The 23470-nt window shown below is 32.2% G+C and overlaps 5 protein-coding genes across 7 annotated transcripts; 1 reads left to right on the top strand and 4 right to left on the bottom strand.

Annotated features, from left to right (window-relative positions):
* Nucleotides 1197-1876, bottom strand: LOC109342630 (agamous-like MADS-box protein AGL61). The gene has a single exon (XM_019580573.1). The coding sequence runs from the start codon at nucleotides 1740-1742 to the stop codon at nucleotides 1215-1217; it is 528 nt and encodes a 175-aa protein (XP_019436118.1). The 5' UTR covers nucleotides 1743-1876; the 3' UTR covers nucleotides 1197-1214.
* On the top strand, nucleotides 3326-9303 carry LOC109343995 (uncharacterized protein At1g04910-like). Of its 2 annotated transcripts, XM_019582548.1 has the most exons (10): nucleotides 3327-3720; nucleotides 3818-3871; nucleotides 3956-4046; nucleotides 4127-4203; nucleotides 5290-5378; nucleotides 5521-5707; nucleotides 6367-6548; nucleotides 7483-7585; nucleotides 7866-8197; nucleotides 8278-9303. In XM_019582548.1, the coding sequence occupies exons 1-10, from the start codon at nucleotides 3553-3555 to the stop codon at nucleotides 8714-8716; spliced, it is 1722 nt and encodes a 573-aa protein (XP_019438093.1). In that variant the 5' UTR covers nucleotides 3327-3552; the 3' UTR covers nucleotides 8717-9303. The 2 variants fall into 2 exon arrangements, with proteins under 2 accessions (XP_019438094.1, XP_019438093.1); XM_019582549.1 differs by lacking the exon at nucleotides 3818-3871 and having other exon boundaries at nucleotides 3326-3720.
* LOC109343994 (WD repeat-containing protein DWA2-like) lies at nucleotides 9661-14255 on the bottom strand. 2 transcript variants are annotated; one of them, XM_019582545.1, is made up of 13 exons: nucleotides 14148-14255; nucleotides 13959-14042; nucleotides 13749-13881; nucleotides 12999-13110; nucleotides 12759-12858; nucleotides 12223-12350; nucleotides 11763-11832; nucleotides 11323-11411; nucleotides 10933-10978; nucleotides 10747-10814; nucleotides 10582-10658; nucleotides 10450-10508; nucleotides 9661-10095 (listed from the first exon to the last, which is right to left on the bottom strand). In XM_019582545.1, exons 1-13 carry the CDS (start codon nucleotides 14190-14192, stop codon nucleotides 10054-10056), a joined length of 1053 nt encoding a protein of 350 aa, XP_019438090.1. In that variant the 5' UTR covers nucleotides 14193-14255; the 3' UTR covers nucleotides 9661-10053. The 2 variants fall into 2 exon arrangements, with proteins under 2 accessions (XP_019438090.1, XP_019438092.1); XM_019582547.1 differs by having other exon boundaries at nucleotides 10582-10655.
* On the bottom strand, nucleotides 17530-18961 carry LOC109342458. The gene is made up of 2 exons (XM_019580440.1): nucleotides 18956-18961; nucleotides 17530-18360 (listed from the first exon to the last, which is right to left on the bottom strand). The coding sequence occupies exons 1-2, from the start codon at nucleotides 18959-18961 to the stop codon at nucleotides 17587-17589; spliced, it is 780 nt and encodes a 259-aa protein (XP_019435985.1). The 3' UTR covers nucleotides 17530-17586.
* On the bottom strand, nucleotides 20764-23428 carry LOC109343993. The gene is made up of 2 exons (XM_019582544.1): nucleotides 22716-23428; nucleotides 20764-21594 (listed from the first exon to the last, which is right to left on the bottom strand). The coding sequence occupies exons 1-2, from the start codon at nucleotides 23205-23207 to the stop codon at nucleotides 20821-20823; spliced, it is 1266 nt and encodes a 421-aa protein (XP_019438089.1). The 5' UTR covers nucleotides 23208-23428; the 3' UTR covers nucleotides 20764-20820.

Genomic DNA, 23470 nt, shown 5'->3' with positions numbered 1-23470 from the left:
TTGTAGTTGTTAAGTGATACTTTTGGATTGATATATGTTTTTTAATTTAGACTTTGAATTTGTTAAAGACTTAAAGTTGTTTATTTATGTGAATTTTGAGTAGATTATAAATAAGGATTATAAATTTGAGTATCTACCTATTTGGAATTTTTTTGTTATAGGTTTATATATATATAAATATAAGTAGGTATGTCCGGTTTAACCGGCATGCGGTTTAATTACTGAACCACTGGTTGAACCACTGTACCACTATACCAGTACCCTGACCGGTTTGATAACCGGTACGGTTTTAACAACACTGGTTGTTGAACATTATTTTTTTATGTTTTATGTTTAATGTTTAGTAATTTTTGTGAGTTTTGAGTATGTGTGCAATTTTAATTTTTTATAAAAAACCGATTCAAATCAAACCAAAACCATATATAATATTTGGATCGGATTGAACCGGATGTCTTAATACAAACAGACTAGATCGGACCGAAACGCATATTAATTACATGTTTAGATGAAATAATTTTTGCCAAAAAACCGATCCAAATATACCGCAAACGCTCATACCTCCTTACTAGGTTTGAGCAAACAAAAAAGACTACAAAATATACTAGCCCAACTTCACTATCTAAAGTGGCCCATGGTGTAAAAGGTCCAGTAATTAATTTTTCAGCCCAATAAAATATCCTCCATATTTTGTTAAAAATAATCGATTATATAAAAAAATTTCTTCAAAACAGATGAATTGCCATTGCAACGGATGAAGTCATTACTTGAAGAAGTAAACCTTCTTCATTGTCAAAAGCATTGCATGATTGGATCTGGAGGTGGTTCTGTAGGGTCAGTATATATTTATTTGAATCTGATGTGGAGTTGTGGGCTATAAAAAAATACATTGGGATATATGTTTGAAACTACGTTTAGCATAACTTATTACCAGTTGCATCCACACTCATTGTCATCAATAATGAAGTCCATGGTTTAAACATGATGTGTTTGAACATAGTACAAAATCTTCAACAAAAAAACTAATAAACTAGCCATGCTATTGCCATTGATACCAAATCATAACTAAAATTTTGATGATCATTAACAAACCTAAACAATAAACATTTGGGAATGTTAATAATCACACACACTAAATAACACATATTTGTGGGAAAAACAACACAAACTAAACTTTTTACCCATAATAATAATTTATTAATCAAACTCCAAACATTCTATAACATTGGCATCATTATCTCACTTCTTCTTTCATCTAACTTCCTTCTTAACTCATAAACTGCCACCATAAACTGTTCCAACTCTTCAACACTCATTTCATGTATTGCCTCATTCCACCAATTCCCTTTTTTCCAATCCTTAGCAGAATTTGCCAATTCCTTTTTCTCCAACTCCAACTTCTTCATTGCTTCATCATATTCCTTATTATGTTCTTCATATGACACTGTTTCACTTCTTGGGATTTTAGGATCCAACTCTGTTGTTGTTCTTCTAAGGTAACGAGTGATTAGGGTTTCAACATCAGGTTGGCCAAAACAAAATAATTTGTCTGCAGGAGAAAACACAATGATAGCTGCATCAACATTGCATAAAACGCAGAGTTCACTACCTTTTTTGAAGAGTCCTGCACGTCGTTTTGAGAATGTTACTTGCTTGTTGGAGTTCTTGTCAAGCTTCTTTATCTCAATCTTCTTGCGACCTTTGGTTTTTTTGGTTTGCTTGAACATATCAATGGCGAAATCCATAACAGAAGGAGAAAACTAGGGTTGTTGTATATAGGAACAAAAACTAGGTTTAGTATTATTATTATTATACGTGGTTAGAATTGTTTATTTATAATGTTGTGAGTTATGTTTCCATGCAATATAAGATCCTACAATTTAGCTTCATCTAAGATTCTAAATCAATTAATATTAAGTTCCTACAATTTTGTCCTATCTAAGATACTAAATCAAATTAGTATGATCATTCCCAATAATAATATATGACTTTATTATTTATGTATTCTAGTTTTTTATATTCTCACCACATGAATCATTTATATTTAATTATTGAGTTTAGATTTATAAAGTTTTTTATATTGTCATTATATCATTAATCATTGATTTGTATTACTTTTGTTTGAGAGTCAATATTATTAATATATGAATATGATGACAGTGTAAAAAACACTTAGTATATAAATATTAAATCCTTAATTTTTAATAACTCTTCAATGAAATCATTGCAAATACAAATTAATGATAAGTGTGAACACAACAAATATAAAAATTCATATGTTATTGGTATATAAATACTAAACTAGTAATGTTAAACCTTCTTCCAAATATTTAAATATTCAAAATATACAACATTACCTTTTATATTTTAATTTTCAAACACGATTTTGATTAATGACAATTAAATCAGAACAATGGTTAGTGATTGTGTGCTTGTTGTATATGGGTTGGCATATTAATTAAACTTTGCTTATAAAAAAAATCAGAATAATGGTAAAAGATTTTATTTGGTAAGAAATGTATATAGTTTTTGGCTAAATGGAATTTTCACAAAAAGTGTAATATTTATATATCTTCCCTCCAAAGATTTCTTAATATTTTCTCCCTAAAATTTATACACTTGCAATATAGATGGCAAAATGAGTAAAACTTACTGTCTGCCCGACTTAGCTCACAAATTTTTGTAGACATGGCATAAAATTTTTGTCCATTTGCCTGTTTTGCCCTACCCGTTTGCCCACAATGTCCGCAGACATTTCTATTTGGCAATGTGGGTGGCCAGCAAGTATGTTCTAAGAGAAAAAATTTAAATAATTATGATATGATGTGATTAATGTCTCAAAAATTGTACTGTGATATAATTTGTTCAATTTCATATAAAATATCAAAGTTTTTAAAAAAAAGTTATCTTCAACTATCTTTTTTAATTCTTTTTTATTGTATTGCATAATTTTTTATTTATTTATAAATGTGTGCATTGTGCCCGCATACCTATTAGCCGATTTTAAAACGTGGAGAGCATGCAATTTTTGCATTGTCCTTTAAAATAATCCAGACATATCCACATCCACTTAAATTTTGCAGGCATACTCGTGCCACTTAAATTTTGCGAGCACGGATAAAACGGACTGGACGACTCGTTTTGCCATCTTTTACTTGCGATGCATATATCCTTTTCTCCATAAAAAAAAGGCAAGAAACAGACGGTCCACGTGCAAAGGAAAATTGAAATTCAAAATAGAAAAAATGCAGTGGCATGGAGATGGAGGATAAGAATAAAAATGTGAATAAAACAAAAGAGTATAGTGTCAAAAAAGAGAGTGGGAAATGCAGTGAACTCTTCTTCCACTACCCTTTTTATAGAATATTCTGTTTTATCTCTCATCACTCTCATTTTCATTTTCTTCTCTTCTCTTCTATCACATCAAAAAATCTCAAACCACTTTCTATATAATAGAATAACAGATCCATAACGCATCAAAATTAAATCTATATAAATGAAATGAAATGAATTTCAAATTATAATTTATTGTTTTACTACATTTTGCTGTGACAAATGGCATTTCAGCGGCGGCGCCACCACTATTTACAACGCTTCCGCCTAATGCTTCCGTTAATTTCCGCCGTCGCCGGTGCTCTACTCTTTCTCTTTGCTCTCCTTTCCATTTTAGCTCCTTCTCCTGTTGAAACTGATCATATCCACCACAGACGCAGCAATTCCCCGGTATTCTCTCTTCTCTTTCTCCGATAATTGAAATAATCGATTGTTAATTGATTCCTCACTTAACCTATTTGTTTTAATTTGTTAAATTATTGCTTAGATTAACGTTCGTACGGATGGTGATGCGATTCAAAAACCTGAGTTCCGTGTTCCGGTTAGGGCTTTTTCTTTCGTTTGTTATTGGATTTTGATTATTAATTTCTTATACTTGTTTTTTTTAAAATTAATTAATGAACAGAGCGTTGGAGGAAAGTTGGATCGTGATGTGTGGACTTCTAGAAATTCTGAGCACTTCTACGGATGCAGCAATTCAAGCAGCAAGTTTCAAAGTAATATCACACTTTTCTTAGATTCGATTTGTGTGTATATTATCTGCTATATGATGATAATTGTGTTTTTCGTGTGGCAGAAGCTCAAGTCGTTACAAAACCGGATCGGTATTTGCTGATTGCGACAAGTGGAGGTTTGAACCAACAAAGAACTGGGGTAATTCTTGAATGTCTGTCATTATTTATATGTTTCTAGTGCTCATTTGATGGCTAGATAGGCTAAGAAGATGATAAGGTATCGAGCAAGATAAAAACATGATAAAATTTGAGTAGGGTAAGATATCTTTTTGACCATTGTTAGGTGCGCAGCAGATAAATATGGCATCGACGCGGTAGTGTTAGTGGTGTGGTATGATGCGAAAATCTGCACTATCCTATCACCCAGCTCCTCCCATGGGATAGACAATATACTAGGTGAACAGTATAGGCTAACGGGATAGCCCTATCTAGTTAATAAAATGTTCAATGAATTGAAAATGAAAAAAATTGCACATGCTTCCTGAACCACATTGAGCCATAAAACGAGGTTGCCTAATAAAATCAACTTGTTCTTGTAGTCGTAAGTGACAGTATTCAATGACAAAGGAGCTAAACATACACATATATCGAATGTGGGACACAAACACAATATGATCTAGATACATTGAAATGGAAAAAATAATCAAATAATCGGAGATATATTGATGAAAAAAGCCTGGTGCAATAATCATTTTAAAGTATTGGTGCTACATATTAGTCTGTTGCTCATGGTCATGAATGCCTTGACACTTATTTAAAACCTTTGTCTTCTTAAAAGGCTTTTTTCACTGGAAATTTTGGAACGATTAAAATGACAAAGGAAGCACATTTATAGTATATTGTTCTGGATGACAACTGCGAGTAATAAGTTATATTTTGGTTTTTCTTATCTTATCTTTTGTGATACTGAAATCATCTTTACAAATATTTCATGCATGATGCATCTATGGATAAAATGTAGCCCATACTTTTTTAGATTTTACCTGCTTGGCTTTAATAGAAAATGGTCTCAATAAACTGTTTGCTGCAAAAGGCAGGAGTACAGAAACCTGTAAAAAAATGTTTAGTTACCCCACTAAGTGAGACCCCTGTGCACTAGGCCGCCCTTTTATTTTAGTTTCTTTCTGTATATGATAACTGTATATCTGTATATTGTGCTTACTGATTGCAAACTATATACATACTTAGCTGTCAGTGCCAATCATTCTGTTTCTGAAACTGGCAGATTGTAGATGCTGTTGTTGTTGCACGAATTTTGAATGCTACTCTTGTTGTTCCGAAATTGGATCAACGATCTTTCTGGAAAGATTCAAGGTCAGTTATGGAACGACATATATTGTTGGCTATATGTGATGTGCACTATTGTAATTTGACTTGACTATTCAAGTATAGAAGCGGACCATTCTCAGTGATATATCTTAGATTGCAAAATGATGTCATACTTTGCATTTTGCAGTAACTTCTCAGAGATCTTTGATGTTGATTGGTTTATATCTTATCTTTCAAAAGATGTCAAAGTTATCAAGCAGCTCCCACCACGCAAGGGTGGGAAAATGTTATCTGCACACTCCATGCGTGTTCCAAGGAAGTGTAACGAAAGGTGTTATATAAATCGTATATTACCCGTGCTCCTGAAAAAACATGTAAGTTTTTGTAACTACTACAAGTGCTAATATGTTGTACAGTTTATTAGATGCTCTCTATTAACTTGAAAGAGATACCTTCATCTTTCAGTTTGGTTGTTATTTGTTACATGGAAGATGCCATCTTTATAGGAAGTTTTAAATCCATTTAGATCAAGGACTAGATTCCAAATCTTTATGTCATAAATATTATAGTAATTCTATTTATATCGATAAAATGTTTTATTTTTAGTATAACCAGCTCTTCAATTTTCTTCATTGGGGCATTTTTGTTTTTGGCAAGTAATTTTTTTATTAAAAAATATGGAATTGTACTGTACATTCATTAAATCTTCATATCCTGTGGTTCCCAAATTTTAGCCTTCTTAAAATCCTAGTTCCTACAAATTAAACTATTTTATTATTTTTTTTAACAATATTGTTTTAGTTAACCGGAATGGAAATTTTATGTCCTTGAAATTAAGATTTGAGAACCTAGTACCTTTCCTTTTGGTTATGGAAAATCATCTATTTGATTGGTTTTTTGAAGTGTTTCAAATATCTGTTCACCATAATATGAGTAATTGAATCTGTCTTTCGTTATGGACCTGTTCATATTTTATGGAAAACCAAGTTGAATATATGATTATATATAATCTAGTCGCTTCATTTTGTTGCAGGCTATTCAGCTCAACAAATTTGATTACAGGCTCGCGAACAAGTTGGATACTGAGTATCAGAAGATGAGATGTAGAGTTAATTACCATGCTTTAAAATTTACCAACCCGATACGTGCAATGGGTGAGCAATTGGTTCATCAGATGAGGATGAGAAGCAAGCATTATATTGCACTGCACCTGAGGTAATCTGATTGTTTATGGTAACTTATTATCTGTTTATGAATCCTATTCAATTTACATAATCAGGTTATTTTATCAATGTGATAGCCACAAAAACTTTATAATATGGTGTTAAAAAAGCTCGATCTATTCTTATGCTGCTGTAACCTTAAAACATGTGTATTTACATTCCTGCTTGATATCCATATTACATGTTCGTCCTAAGTATAACACTAAATATCCAAGTCATGTCCACAAAGGTACAAAATGAAATACAAGAATGATCAGTTTCAAGGAGGATCACAGTTTTGAGTACAATGCAGCATTTGCAACTTGCAAGTAATATAATTCATATTGGACCAGTAGCTGGACATGTCTTGACTCACACTTAAATATTTAACTTATCTGTGTCTGTCTAGGAAACAATAAGCTTGCTAGCTCTCCCCAACTGGGTAACTGTTGTATTTCATAAGCTTGGCATATGTGGGGCATTTAGAAACTCTGGGAGACATACTAGTATACTACACACTTGTTCCTTTCTCTCGGTAGCATAAATAAGCTACTGCTGCTGAAAGTTTACTTCAAAACGCAGCCCGTATTTGGTTGACTAACCATTCACATGTGGGATTAGGTGTGTTGGTCTTAGTTGCTACTTTATATATTTTCATGTCACTTGCAAATTTACAAACTCAACATCATCTGGACAGCGTACAGCCTCAGCCCCGTTTTTTATGCTCTTTCTCTCCTCCACCATATCACGAGCTTGTTACATAAGTGTCATGCATATATTTGGTCTAGGTCCACATCACGAGCTTATTTTTGGTGATTGCGTGAAGGTTTTGTTTATTCTATTTGGGCAACAAGCAATGGCTTTTACACTTAAGACGCAGTTAGTTTCGTAGAATAACCTATAACTATTGAATGGTTTCTAAGTCTGACCGACTTTTCTTTCTACAGATTTGAATCTGATATGCTTGCATTCTCTGGATGTTATTATGGTGGAGGAGAGAAGGAGAAGAAAGAACTGGGCGCTATAAGGAGGAGGTGGAAGACACTTCGTGTAAGGCTCACATGTTGAATTTATTACTAACCATGATTATTAGGAAATGTTGTAAGTGTAATTTTATCTTACTCATTTCTGTTATTATGACAAAAGGCATGTAAACCTAACTGATTTTTTTTCCATAGAATGAGTTATTGACTTTGGCACTATACATTTGAACAATATCTCACCATATCAGTAGCAAGACTCTAAGGAAATAGGCATATGTAGTAGAGAATGACTTTGCCTAAACACATATATAAAAACTGAGTATATTGTGACGGATACTGATATGCAGAAAAGCAATCCTGATAAAGCAAGGAGGCAGGGAAGATGCCCATTAACCCCAGAAGAAGTTGGTCTCATGCTGAGAGCATTGGGATATGGTTCTGATGTTCATATTTATGTTGCATCAGGGGAAGTATATGGAGGGGAAGAAACATTGGCACCTCTCAAAGCATTATTTCCTAACTTCTATTCTAAAGAGACCATTGCAACCAAGGAAGAACTAGAACCATTTTCTTCATTTTCTTCTCGCATGGCTGCTCTTGACTTCATTGTTTGTGATGAAAGTGATGTATTTGTGACCAATAACAATGGTAATATGGCTAAAATATTAGCTGGGCGAAGGTATGTTGTATTCCACTTGCGTCATTCTTCTCTTTTCTGTTGTTCATTGATTTCTATATTGCTGATTAGCTTTCTTATAGGAGGTACTTCGGGCACAAACCAACCATTCGTCCAAATGCTAAAAAACTCTATCGATTGTTCTTAGGCAGAAGTAATTTGACTTGGGAAGTTTTCGCTTCTGGTGTCCGCACTTTCCAGAAAGGCTTCATAGGGGAGCCAAAGGAGCTTAGACCAGGTAGAGGTGGGTTTCATGAGAATCCATCTACCTGCATATGTGAAGATTCAGTAGCCAAAGTGGACAAACATTCTGGATCTAGAAAAATTGGAAAGGATAACGTAACCAAGAAAAATGTAGCAAATGATGACCTGGATGTTGATGATGAGTTTGAAGAGCCGGACATGGATGATGATGAAGACCCAAATGATCTAGTAGAGAGGAGTATGTCCAACGAAACAATTTCGGACTATGAAAATCTGAACTTTGAGGAACCTGAATTGGATGAATTTCCATCAGACTAGTTAAGCTTCTTATTACAATACTTTGCCCTTATTACACCTTCTTGAGCAGCTGCTGTGAATTTGAAAGGCGTTGCTTGTACTCGTACTCAGGAAACAGCAGAAAACAAAAAAAGTCTCTTGGTGCTGGCTGAACTTCAAGTGGCTGCAGTAAGAAGGCATCTCGAAAATTTAATTGCCAGAATATCCTGTGCATTTTTAAGGACATAATGAAATGGTCTCGGTTCGAAAAAGGGGTAATTGGACTTATAATTGAACACCTAAAGAAGTGATCAAAAGTGAGCAATGGGAGTGGGTTGGAGGACTATTCTACATGTTGCTTCAATCAAAGTTGAGTTTTTACTAATCGTTTATAGAAGTAGCAATATCAATAACTGTATAATTTTGTTCAGAAAATTGTAGTCCTAACCTTTGAAACTGATTTTCACTTTTAGAAGCAAAAGGATGGTAACTTCAGTTTTTGTGTCTAAAGGGTACATAGTAATAGTAATGGGATAGTAAGCTAGTTGAAAAAATGTTGATTAATTCTACAGATAGTCACAATGGTTGTAGATCTAATAACTACAAAAATTGTATGCACATGTTTATTATATGCTTCTTGTCTCAGTAAAGAGAATGTTATGGTAGTTTGTTAGAATTGTTTGTTATATTCTTGTCCGTCTACATTTAAACCCATTTTCATCAAGTTCTTTCGCACTTTCCCTGTACCTACCAGGTAATCCCATTTTCATTAACTTTTTAACAAGTTGATACACCACTCCAACTCCTCATTTTTGTCGGGACCGAAACGGAGTTCGTCGTTGAGCCATTCAACCTCACCATTACTAAATAACCAAGGAGCTGTACCATTGAATTAAGATCTCCTTCTATTTACCATAAAACGCCTTTCATCGACTACTTTTCCCCGTTTTCCCAATCACAATTAATCTGTAAACTTGAAAGTGTAATGCCATTAAGCAAGAGTTTGATTACTTTTTCATGATACACATATTGGACTTGAACACATAAGATAAATTCCGGAGACAGAAAACAACTTATAGTTTCATTACATAACATAGATGCCTAACCAAATAATAGGCTACAAACATAATCCAATCTCCACAATGCAAGAAAGAAATAAGACAAAAAAATTGTTGATTACAGAGCTATCAATAATTGCTCGTCAACAATGTGATGCACATGTGAACATTAAACTTGCACGGCTATGTCAAACGCACGCCAATGGTGACATGATAAATTGGGTCTTCCAGTCATCTGTTAGTATCAAGACCCGGGAGGCAGGAAAGTACTGACATACACAACAACGCAAATGGTAGCGACAAGGCAATTGATATTGAACATCACTTTTTGGAGATGAAAGGCTTAACTGATTCTACAACGACCTATTTTCAAAAGGAAACATCAAATTGATGAGATAATTATAGATTCATGTAGACATGGAAAATCCAAGAGAAAATGACCAAATTGTCATCTCTGCTTCGAGAAAAACACTTGAACCTTGTACCAGTGCGCACTGCCTCACAGTGTGTTTGACCTAGGAGGGTCAGAACGGATTGTTTTATGCCCATACCGTAATGGTCATCGGGCTAACCGAGTAAGAACATCCAGTCACCAACATAAAGCATAATATAATAGAAAGATCAAGCAAGGTAATGCAGCATTGTGATGAAGTTTCAATTCTATTAATATTTCTCCCTGAAGAGAATATATCACTTAATGCTCGAATTTTGTCTTACCCTGCCATCATAGGATAATGATGCAAAGATCCATGGTTCACGAGAACTCCAGGTGAGCCCTGTAACAAACAAAAAAATTGGTAAGTGAAAGTGTATAAAGATCATGGACAGAGAAAAAATTAAAGCTCTTACCATATATGCTGTCTTCATAATCACTGTATGTCTTAAGTAATGGATCAACCCGACGCGTAGGTGAATCCGTTTGGCTGCTAAAATGCATACATATATGAATAAAAAAACATAATACAAGCAGGCCACAGGAAAAAGGCAAAATGATAACTAAGATATGAAAATGACCTTTCATTTAACTCATCATGGCTTGAAGAGGCAAGCCACAAGTTGACAGCAGAATCCGTGCCAGCACTCTGTAATATATCCACATTTAGAACACAAACCACTTTTCACCAAAAAATGGATAATAGCAAGAGATTTTGAAGTTATTAAGTGTGTGTGGAGAGAAAGAGAAAGAGAGAGAGAGAGAACCAAGATCAATCCATCATACTCAGGGTTACACTTGACAGTCCATGTCCTGGCAATACAAGTAATAAAGATTGCCAATCATGTGTTTGAAATAAGAATATCAAATAGTTTAATTTTCATAAAAGATAGAGTTTGTGCAACAACAACAACCAAACCTTTATCACACCAGGTGGGGTCGGCAAAAGATAGAGTTTCTAATGAAGTAAAAAACATAAAAGTTTAATTTTTGCATTAAAAACATGATTATAACAACTCTAGTTTCCTTTTCCTTTTCTGTCCTTTTTCCATTAGGGGATTGTTCAGAAATTCTAAGATAGTGGGGGACATTGAGGGTTATTGGACTGTGGATATAGCTATAAAACAATACAGCTTTGAAACCAGACATAATAGTACCAATGTGTATGTCCTGGTAGCTCTTGGATGGGAAATTTTGGTTTCCTTAGATCCCAAATATGTATCCCAGACTCATGTTCAGCAGTAACCTGTACAAAGCATAGCAAGTCAATTTTGGCAACATAATCAAAATGGGCAGTATAATACCAATTCAGAAAGCAGTTGTTACTGTAAACTCACTGAGTAATTAAAGTGGACTAAATCATGTAATGGAAATCTAAGTATTTTAATACTCGGAAAACAACAAAAACAACAATGTGATATTTGTATAGCAATTGAATGTCATCAACAAATGCTGATAATCCATATAAAGTCATGAATGAATTTAAGAAAATGTTTGTAGTAGTACAGACTTCTTCAGAGAGACTATGTAACCATTTCTAAGGGAAGGTATAAACATGCGTATCACATTAATGAGGATCACAAAGCACAACTCTTACAAGTATGTGCTTCTGTTTAGGGTTGTAATCGACACTGCGTACATGGGAGCACTCAATTGAACTAGTCTTCCTGAAATTCAAAGAATCCTATTATTAGACATAGTAGATGCAAGGGGTACTGATTCACACAAAAACTATTTTGATGTGGAGGAATATATATATAACCCTCTCCCAGCAACCTCCAATCCTCAACAAATGAAACAAGTAGCTTACTAACACAGAAGGAAGATCAAAGTTGCATACATCGATTTTCAAAATTAAATAACACTGAATGATGTACCAGGATGCTTAAAAGCATTTTACTACATAATTGAAATTCAAACAAAACGAAACCTACCACTTTCCTCAGGAGAAAGAGCAAATGCAATCATAAAATCACATTTATGTTCACTATGGAAGAAGATTATCATGTATCAACTAAAATAAACCAATATAAGAATGAATGATGTATATTACATACTTCATTGTTCTGATATCCCAAAATTGGACATATGATTCACAAGTTGCAGCAACAGAATTCGTATCATGTGGATCCCATGCCCCTCCGTATAACTTGTGCATCATACCAGCTGAATCATGTGATTGTACCTGAATTGATTTTGTGTATGTGTGGATGGGGAGAACTTAGTCAAAATTACCAAGTCTACTGCATTTACAAATAGAAGTGACTATAATCACTATGATTATCAAAGTCCCAACCTAGATCTTAAGTCCAAAAAAATTTCGACTACATTTATGGACAATATGTAAAACCCACTTAATAGTCACTTTTATCTTGAACTGAAGCACCACAGATTCACAGCTGTTCAGGGAAATCTATTGACCTATACGTATACTCATCTTTAAGCCTTCATTTTCAATAATGCCTTAATTCAAATAACTAAATATACATATGCATAGACTTGCATACAAACACAAACACTTATGAGAGAATCTTTTATTGTGTATGCAAGTTTCACAAACTCCATATACTACATCGATTAACTAGCTCCATACCTGTGCAGTTTTCTTGGAAACATCTAAACTCCACAGATACAGATTCTCCTCATCAATGCTGATCAATTTATCATGCCTTCCAGATGGCCACCAAAGAACACTTTTTTGGGGTTGAATTTTAGTAAGGAATACAACAAGAGAAATTAATGTATCAAACTCAGTGTGCAAATAGTATATATAGCAACACAACCAAAACTTCGAGGACATAGCCAAAAGAGTAGTCCAATAGTGTAAACTCACCATTTAATCTTACCAGCATGAGTATCAAGGAAGGTAATTCTCTCTAACTGAGGGGAATTCAACTCGCCATATAACTCGGGGATCTGCCATATTGCCGCTCCAAATGATTCACCTTTATGAACATAAAAGTCATCACTCTTTACAAACCTTTCTAAAGTATAACTACGAGAGTTAAACATAATGCACAACTTGAAGCATGAAAACTTCAAAATAGTCCTCATGTCGTGTCCGTGTCAAAAACTTTCACATACCCATAGCTGTATTCTACAACTTTTTAAATATACTTTTTGAAGCTTTATACAATAATACAACAGTTATAAATGAAAATTCCAAACTAATTAGATATTTATAGCATTTTATTATGTTTATAATGTCTCATGCTAACTTTGTACGATTCCTTTAGTGGATTGGATAAGAGACATGATACCAATCATACCATAGTCCATCCTATCCTATCATGTTTACCTAGTGTTTTTTCTATCTCATTGGGGATCTAGGTTACAAACGAACAAGATTAGATACAGCATTCCCCCCTCACATCTGAAAACCACTGCCACCACCACACTACCAGATCAATGCCATCATTATTTAGTGCGCACCAAACACCGGACAACATAATAGCTTACCGTACTCGTATCGGCTCTCTATACTATCATTATCCTACTCCTTATCATATCAATTATCAATGCATCATATATGCAGAAGCTACCTCAAATTATGAAACAAAAAGTAAAAGGAGAAGTTGATTACCGTTAGAGTAAACAGTTGAAAATATCCTCTGATCAAATGGACAAGATACAAGGTCCCATATCTCATTAGGATGAGAAAACAATCCCTCACAGAAAAGTTCAGTTCCAGAGGAAGAAAGCCGAATGAGATGTACCTGAGAAAGTGAAAATCAAACAAAAACAATTAAATTCATTGTAAACATATAATAATGAATTAATTGAGAAACAAAACCTCGTTTTCTTCTTTAAGACTGAGAGTAGCAGCAAGGAAACTAGTGTGATCTGTGTCTGCTTTTACATCTGATATGCATCTTGCCTATAATCATTGCAATCGAATAATAACAATAATAATAGTGAGAATTGAATCAATGGAGATAGATTATGAATCGTAATTGGTTAGGGTTTATATTGTGAAATTGACCTGATATTTAAGACCATAACCGATTCCTGAAGATGCACCTTGCATTCTTCTCTTTCCTTTCTTCTTTCTGAATCTACTACAATGTTGTTACTGTAACACATAGTAGTTTAAATGGGCCTTAATTGCAACATTAGCCCATTAACTCTTTCTGGTTTCTATGTTTTGGACCTCTCCACCTATACACCTTTTCTTTTCCAAACCAAAAAAAAACATTTAGCATATTATCTTATCCGAAAAACTTGTATAAAGATACATATAACATATATTATATTGGGAAAAAGATATATACATCAACAATGTAAAAGTTTTTTACACTGTAACTCCATCATTCACCATTAATTTTTAGTTATCATTGACTTTTAAATAAAAGTATTGCAAATGAATGATGCACTAACTGTGTATATATCTTTACACTGTCAGTGCATACATTTTACACTCTATTATATTTGGAGATAATATATTTTATGGTTTTTGATACTATCATTTAAGATTAAATTTAGTTAGAATTAAAATATTAATGTATTATTATGATCATATTGGTTGTCTCTATATGGTTTCATCTTCATACAAGTCTTTCTCCCTATCTTCTATAATATATATTTTCTTAATAAAGTGAGTCAAGTGAGAACAGTTCTCATATAAAAATTATGAGGATAATAGATATGGGTCTTATGTATGAATGATTAAGATTAAAAATTAATTATTAAATCATTTTTTTTAATATTGACATTCAAATAAGATCTTCATGTTTTTTTAAGCCTCCTATTATTAACTATAATACATTTAAATATATGTTACAATGATGCTATATTATTGATTTATTAGAGATAAATTTGAGAACAAATTTCTATTATTTGTCTATAGGCTATAACCATGGGCAGTCGTTTAATAATCCAACAAAACAAGATTTTATGGAGAACAAAATTAAGTTTATCACATCTAAAATAATAAGCACGTCATTTTTAATGAAATATTGTTTTATATTTCTAAACTAATGTTAGTGGACACAGAGAAAAGAAAAATCGACATAAAAAATAAAATAAAAAAATTAGTGTATATTTAAAGTATTTGAAAATGGAAGCAGAAATAAAATTGAAATATTTCTACATTACTTAGTTTTAATTTTAACAGAAATAAAAAATAGAAAGCAATGGGCATGTAGGTGTAATATTAATTAATAATGCTTATCAATTAAAACCTAAAAGTGAATAAAGTTCATATATATCAACCAATAAAAAATTAGTCTAGTGGTATAAGGTTTCGTTAGACCTCATAATAATTAAAAGGTCAAGAGTTCAATTTCTATGAGCGATACTTATTAGAGTGAGTCCCAAAGAGACTAATTCATTATCTAAAAAGTAAGTAAATGATAATACAAAAAAATATCAAAATAACATACTTAGTGAAGAGTAAGGTATGGTTATTGCGTGGCCCAACTATGAACTTTGAAAAGCAAAAATAAATTAAATGAATTCCTTATGCGTAAGTTTCAATCAAGTTTGGTACTAGGTAGGTGTGACTTGATAGCGTATATGCGTTGTCCCACACTTAGTGTCACTTTACGTGCCATGATTTTGTGATTGGTCAAAAAATTACTTAAAAATTAAATTTTAATTTAAATATATTTTTTTCAATCAATCACAATATCATAACATATGAAGTAGCACTATATGAGACATCAGATGTGCACCCGACTTATTTGAAGGTTTGGGTTTGGAAAAGTATAATCCCTTGTTTGTGACGCAACTAGTTCGTTACAATATTTCTTTGAGATACCTTTTACATACATGTAACATGTTTCTAACTAGTCTTAATAAAGGGATGTGAAAGTGGAAAATGCTATTTTTGTAGATAGGAAAAGTATGGAGGAGTTAGTTTAATTAGTGGTTGAGATTGTGATCACATCAATTATTATAAGTAAATTCAAAGTCATAATTTTGGTAAACATTTAGGTTTTGTGGTATATTCAACATGTGCATACTAGTCCTACTACTAGTCTTGGTCTATTGTATTCAAGTATACATTTCAATTTGTGAAGTCCTTCCTAATGCCGTGAAATATTAAAAAAAATTAAAATTTTAATTATTAAGTATTTTTTTTGATTAATTACAGTTCATGACATATAAAAGGATATTCATTAAACATTTAATAAATTATTTTGAGAGCATAAAAACCTTCATAATTGCATTTATTGGCGTGGGATGAGTTGTTATTATTAAGGAGTTGCTATTTGGCAATCTACTGTTATTTTAAATTAAGGTTGTAATCAAGTTATATTACTGTTATGAATAAATGTTATTATGATAATTATATTAATATTATTTTGGATATTTTCAAAACTATAATATTATAGTCAATTAATCACAACTGAAGTTGTAGAATATAATTTAAAATAAAAATTAAAACAAAGTAATGAAAATGACTCTTTTGTCCAAGAGTTAAGGATGACTTAACACAAAATCAGACTATCTGATAGTATAGAGTAAAGATCATCTTTATCAATGGAGAGGTAAGTGTCACACAATAACACACAAAAACACTTCTTTTAAGTAAAAGACGAATATGAAAAATTGTGATATTCACACTCTTAACCTTATTCTTATCTTTAACAATTATATTTACTTATTTAGTTGGCCGAAACATTTTAGTCAAGTTATACAAGCAAAATATTGATTGAATACAAGGTTGGACGCTATATACAACATTCTAGATCCCTTTGAATTTTGAATTTTCTAAATTTCATTTTATTCCATTATTGACTTATAAAATGACTTTTCTTGTCATCACTTTCTTGCTTATGTTAGCTAGTATAACTATTACTATTATTAAGTTTTAGTCCCTTTCTATTATAATTAAACATTTATTTTATTAGGTGAGCTTGCATGGATATGACACAATGAATCAAAATTTTAATACAACTTTAAAATAATCTAGTTTTATAATAATTGCCTCTATAAAATTTACACATACGAATTGTTTGAATTTAAAAATGGTGAAAGTAAGAATAGGTACAATAACAATTATATGAGTCGAATTTGGAAGCAAATCAGGTAACAACATCACTGAAAATGAAAATTGATATTCTCACAATTTTTATTTTTATTTTTTCCATTTTCAATTGAGTAACTTGTTTCGTTTTGTGCACACATGAGAGGAACCTTTGCCAAATTGCTAGAGTCAAATTCAACCTTTTAGCCTTTTATGGCCCTATTGGAAATTAAACATATATAGTAAATTTGAGGTTGAGTTGTGTAAAGTTGATAAAAGTTTTCACAATTGATGAGTTAGTATAATAAGTTGGTGAAGTTGCTTAAAATTAAAGAGTAAAAAATGGTGTTGCATCATAGGAAAAAAATATAAAAAATGGAGACCCATAAAGAAGTAATAATCATTGTATTAAACTATTTAATAGTAACTACAAAAAATAAATAAACACTCTTTAAAATGGATTAAAGCCTAATTTACAAATATCCTCAACCGAAGGTGCATCCCAATAGGCACTACGTTTTTTCAATTGCAACAAATCCTTAACACATTTATCAAATTTCATAGAGTGAATTCCCTTCCTAGCTTTAGCATATTTCTTCCCAGCAACTCTATCAAAAATATTCTCCCAATCCTTTTCCCACCCCTTACGAGCATCACAAAGTTCAAGTGCCCCATCTTCATAATTTGTCCAACTCCAAAACTTTTCAACACTCCCCATCACATCCTCAACACAGGCGCCTCGGCAAACCGGCGTGCATGGTCTGCATTTGGCCCCGCTAAGTAGGCTTTGACTCGATAACGACCCGACCGGGACACCAAATCGGCCGGGTGGAAAATTGTATCTCCGGTCTGAAAGAATGCAAAAAGGGAGTCGTTTTGTTATGTAGCTTATGTTTTGTGCCTCCAGTTGGGCCTTGAAGGCTGATTCGGAGTTTAGTTCCTTAAGGCCCAAGGAATCAAGTTGAGGAATTAGGGAGAGGCGATTCAAAGCCACCGTTGAAGTTGTAATGTCACCAATGCCTAAACGATCATTGAGACCACGAAATGCAGATCCAGGTGGGACCAAATACTGACCTGGGATAAAATATTCTGGACCTAATGGGTTGTTCCAATACCCATCTACTCTTGTTCGAACTATCCAATCATATGTGAAATTATTCTTTTGTTGATGCGATTTTATCATTGTTAAACATCCTTCCACCAAGTTGAAGTATTGAAGAAGACCCTACAAAAACACAAATTATTAAGTTAAAATACATATATCATTACAATTTAAAAATAAACCTCCAATTTAAAAGATTAATAATGATTCTACTTTTAGGTCAGATTTGAAGAATATAGCATAAGTTCATAAACTTTCATTTAGGGATACATATAGCACTCAAGGGGCAATACATAACTTGAAGTTATAACAACCTACCTAACTAAAGTGACCAATACCAGCTCACAATTCTCAAAAAGTTTAACTCCCAAATTAAAAAAAAAGAGTTTTAATTAATCTGAAAGTGTTACTTCATTTCATCTTGTTAATAGTCCTATAAATTGGAGTACAAATTATTTAAGAGCTTGAAAATTGAAACTATAAATGAATCAAACTTTTAACAAAATAATCTAAATTTCTTTGACTTGACATGGACTTCCATTGGTTGGGTAATAGGTTAGTCAAATGGTGGAATGATACACTAATGTTTTTTTTTGAATAAGAGCTATGAATTTTAATACAATAAAATCACATTTACTCATTTGACTTGTTTTTTTGGGAAACAAATAAAATTGGCTTACTCCAAAGTTTTATGTTAATTATATTCTTGTATTCACACCTCCATTTACCATCAAAGTTTTTATCTTGCTTTTAGAATCCAAATTCCAAAGAGTAAGTATATATACTTCTATCATAACATATGAAGTAGCACTATATGAGACATCAGATGTGCACCCGACTTATTTGAAGGTTTGGGTTTGGAAAAGTATAATCCCTTGTTTGTGACGCAACTAGTTCGTTACAATATTTCTTTGAGATACCTTTTACATACATGTAACATGTTTCTAACTAGTCTTAATAAAGGGATGTGAAAGTGGAAAATGCTATTTTTGTAGATAGGAAAAGTATGGAGGAGTTAGTTTAATTAGTGGTTGAGATTGTGATCACATCAATTATTATAAGTAAATTCAAAGTCATAATTTTGGTAAACATTTAGGTTTTGTGGTATATTCAACATGTGCATACTAGTCCTACTACTAGTCTTGGTCTATTGTATTCAAGTATACATTTCAATTTGTGAAGTCCTTCCTAATGCCGTGAAATATTAAAAAAAATTAAAATTTTAATTATTAAGTATTTTTTTTGATTAATTACAGTTCATGACATATAAAAGGATATTCATTAAACATTTAATAAATTATTTTGAGAGCATAAAAACCTTCATAATTGCATTTATTGGCGTGGGATGAGTTGTTATTATTAAGGAGTTGCTATTTGGCAATCTACTGTTATTTTAAATTAAGGTTGTAATCAAGTTATATTACTGTTATGAATAAATGTTATTATGATAATTATATTAATATTATTTTGGATATTTTCAAAACTATAATATTATAGTCAATTAATCACAACTGAAGTTGTAGAATATAATTTAAAATAAAAATTAAAACAAAGTAATGAAAATGACTCTTTTGTCCAAGAGTTAAGGATGACTTAACACAAAATCAGACTATCTGATAGTATAGAGTAAAGATCATCTTTATCAATGGAGAGGTAAGTGTCACACAATAACACACAAAAACACTTCTTTTAAGTAAAAGACGAATATGAAAAATTGTGATATTCACACTCTTAACCTTATTCTTATCTTTAACAATTATATTTACTTATTTAGTTGGCCGAAACATTTTAGTCAAGTTATACAAGCAAAATATTGATTGAATACAAGGTTGGACGCTATATACAACATTCTAGATCCCTTTGAATTTTGAATTTTCTAAATTTCATTTTATTCCATTATTGACTTATAAAATGACTTTTCTTGTCATCACTTTCTTGCTTATGTTAGCTAGTATAACTATTACTATTATTAAGTTTTAGTCCCTTTCTATTATAATTAAACATTTATTTTATTAGGTGAGCTTGCATGGATATGACACAATGAATCAAAATTTTAATACAACTTTAAAATAATCTAGTTTTATAATAATTGCCTCTATAAAATTTACACATACGAATTGTTTGAATTTAAAAATGGTGAAAGTAAGAATAGGTACAATAACAATTATATGAGTCGAATTTGGAAGCAAATCAGGTAACAACATCACTGAAAATGAAAATTGATATTCTCACAATTTTTATTTTTATTTTTTCCATTTTCAATTGAGTAACTTGTTTCGTTTTGTGCACACATGAGAGGAACCTTTGCCAAATTGCTAGAGTCAAATTCAACCTTTTAGCCTTTTATGGCCCTATTGGAAATTAAACATATATAGTAAATTTGAGGTTGAGTTGTGTAAAGTTGATAAAAGTTTTCACAATTGATGAGTTAGTATAATAAGTTGGTGAAGTTGCTTAAAATTAAAGAGTAAAAAATGGTGTTGCATCATAGGAAAAAAATATAAAAAATGGAGACCCATAAAGAAGTAATAATCATTGTATTAAACTATTTAATAGTAACTACAAAAAATAAATAAACACTCTTTAAAATGGATTAAAGCCTAATTTACAAATATCCTCAACCGAAGGTGCATCCCAATAGGCACTACGTTTTTTCAATTGCAACAAATCCTTAACACATTTATCAAATTTCATAGAGTGAATTCCCTTCCTAGCTTTAGCATATTTCTTCCCAGCAACTCTATCAAAAATATTCTCCCAATCCTTTTCCCACCCCTTACGAGCATCACAAAGTTCAAGTGCCCCATCTTCATAATTTGTCCAACTCCAAAACTTTTCAACACTCCCCATCACATCCTCAACACAGGCGCCTCGGCAAACCGGCGTGCATGGTCTGCATTTGGCCCCGCTAAGTAGGCTTTGACTCGATAACGACCCGACCGGGACACCAAATCGGCCGGGTGGAAAATTGTATCTCCGGTCTGAAAGAATGCAAAAAGGGAGTCGTTTTGTTATGTAGCTTATGTTTTGTGCCTCCAGTTGGGCCTTGAAGGCTGATTCGGAGTTTAGTTCCTTAAGGCCCAAGGAATCAAGTTGAGGAATTAGGGAGAGGCGATTCAAAGCCACCGTTGAAGTTGTAATGTCACCAATGCCTAAACGATCATTGAGACCACGAAATGCAGATCCAGGTGGGACCAAATACTGACCTGGGATAAAATATTCTGGACCTAATGGGTTGTTCCAATACCCATCTACTCTTGTTCGAACTATCCAATCATATGTGAAATTATTCTTTTGTTGATGCGATTTTATCATTGTTAAACATCCTTCCACCAAGTTGAAGTATTGAAGAAGACCCTACAAAAACACAAATTATTAAGTTAAAATACATATATCATTACAATTTAAAAATAAACCTCCAATTTAAAAGATTAATAATGATTCTACTTTTAGGTCAGATTTGAAGAATATAGCATAAGTTCATAAACTTTCATTTAGGGATACATATAGCACTCAAGGGGCAATACATAACTTGAAGTTATAACAACCTACCTAACTAAAGTGACCAATACCAGCTCACAATTCTCAAAAAGTTTAACTCCCAAATTAAAAAAAAAGAGTTTTAATTAATCTGAAAGTGTTACTTCATTTCATCTTGTTAATAGTCCTATAAATTGGAGTACAAATTATTTAAGAGCTTGAAAATTGAAACTATAAATGAATCAAACTTTTAACAAAATAATCTAAATTTCTTTGACTTGACATGGACTTCCATTGGTTGGGTAATAGGTTAGTCAAATGGTGGAATGATACACTAATGTTTTTTTTTGAATAAGAGCTATGAATTTTAATACAATAAAATCACATTTACTCATTTGACTTGTTTTTTTGGGAAACAAATAAAATTGGCTTACTCCAAAGTTTTATGTTAATTATATTCTTGTATTCACACCTCCATTTACCATCAAAGTTTTTATCTTGCTTTTAGAATCCAAATTCCAAAGAGTAAGTATATATACTTCATATTGAATCTTTGTTTTAGAATTTGTGTTACTAAAAAAGAAACAAGTTAAGAATAAATATCAAATATGTGTAGCAATTTTGAATTAAATTTATGCAATTTTTAAAAACCACTTGTTTTCAATCTTAAACAAACATGCCAACAAACATATAAAATAAGAAATATAGATGAATTTTGCAATTGAACAAAAGTTCATAAAGGAAAAAGACAATTAAGAGTTTAGGGAGAAAAAGCATGCATTTAAGCCTTTGAGTTAATATATTACTATGAAATCATATAATGTAATACATTTTTATCATTTTATTTACTATGAAATCATATTTTTATCATCAGAAATATCGGGAAAAACAATCAATTACGCCTTCTTTCTCCTTTTTACGTATAGTTAATATAACCGAAAATCAATAAAATAAAATTGAAAATTGAAGGAAAAAAAATAGAAGAGAGCCATGAAAACCTGAATTCCATTCGGCGAGTTCTGCGCCGTGAGCACTCGAACAGATGAATCATTTTCCGGCAAGGGTTGAGGGTAGAAGAGTCTCACGGCGGCGACTTTATTCGGTGCTGATTTCAATAACGAAAACTTGAACGAATCTTTGTCTATTGGACTATGCAGAAAAAGATCAGAATTTGGATACTGTTTAAGTACCATCTCCATTATAGAAGGTCCAGTTAGTTCAAACCTTCTGGCACCACCAACTAGACACACTGCCATCTTCGACCCAATCAATCCATCGTTCTTCGAAACAACTGTATTATTCTCGACCTTCGACCCGTCGTTCTTCGAAATAACTGTATTTTCGACCTTATGATAAGACAGGTCGAAAACAAAGTACGAGAACGACGAGTCCAGAGAAAAGAACATAATTAAAGAAAGAGATAGGATTATGAAAACAAGGAATCTCCAATCATGATAATCAAAAACTGATTTTGTAAAAGCCATCTTCATAATAATGTATATCTCTTGCTGGGTTTTCTCACTTTCTGATATTTCTGCAGTTTTTGTTATCTTTTTTGACAAAACCCTGTGATAAAGTTCATTCGTCACGTGCTATGTGATAACAGATATAAATTAAATCAAAGGAATATGATTCATATGAAGTGAAGGTTGATGAAATGGAATGAGCATGAAGGTGTGTATGAAAAGTTTGGTGAGAAATAATGGTTATAGGTTAGATGTATATATATATGAATATATCTATATATATATAT

The sequence above is a fragment of the Lupinus angustifolius genome, chromosome LG03, assembly GCF_001865875.1.
Source record: "Lupinus angustifolius cultivar Tanjil chromosome LG03, LupAngTanjil_v1.0, whole genome shotgun sequence".
NCBI classification, from domain to species: domain Eukaryota; kingdom Viridiplantae; phylum Streptophyta; class Magnoliopsida; order Fabales; family Fabaceae; genus Lupinus; species Lupinus angustifolius.
Note: the sequence above shows the minus strand (reverse complement) of the source record. Positions and strands in the feature narration are given on the sequence as shown.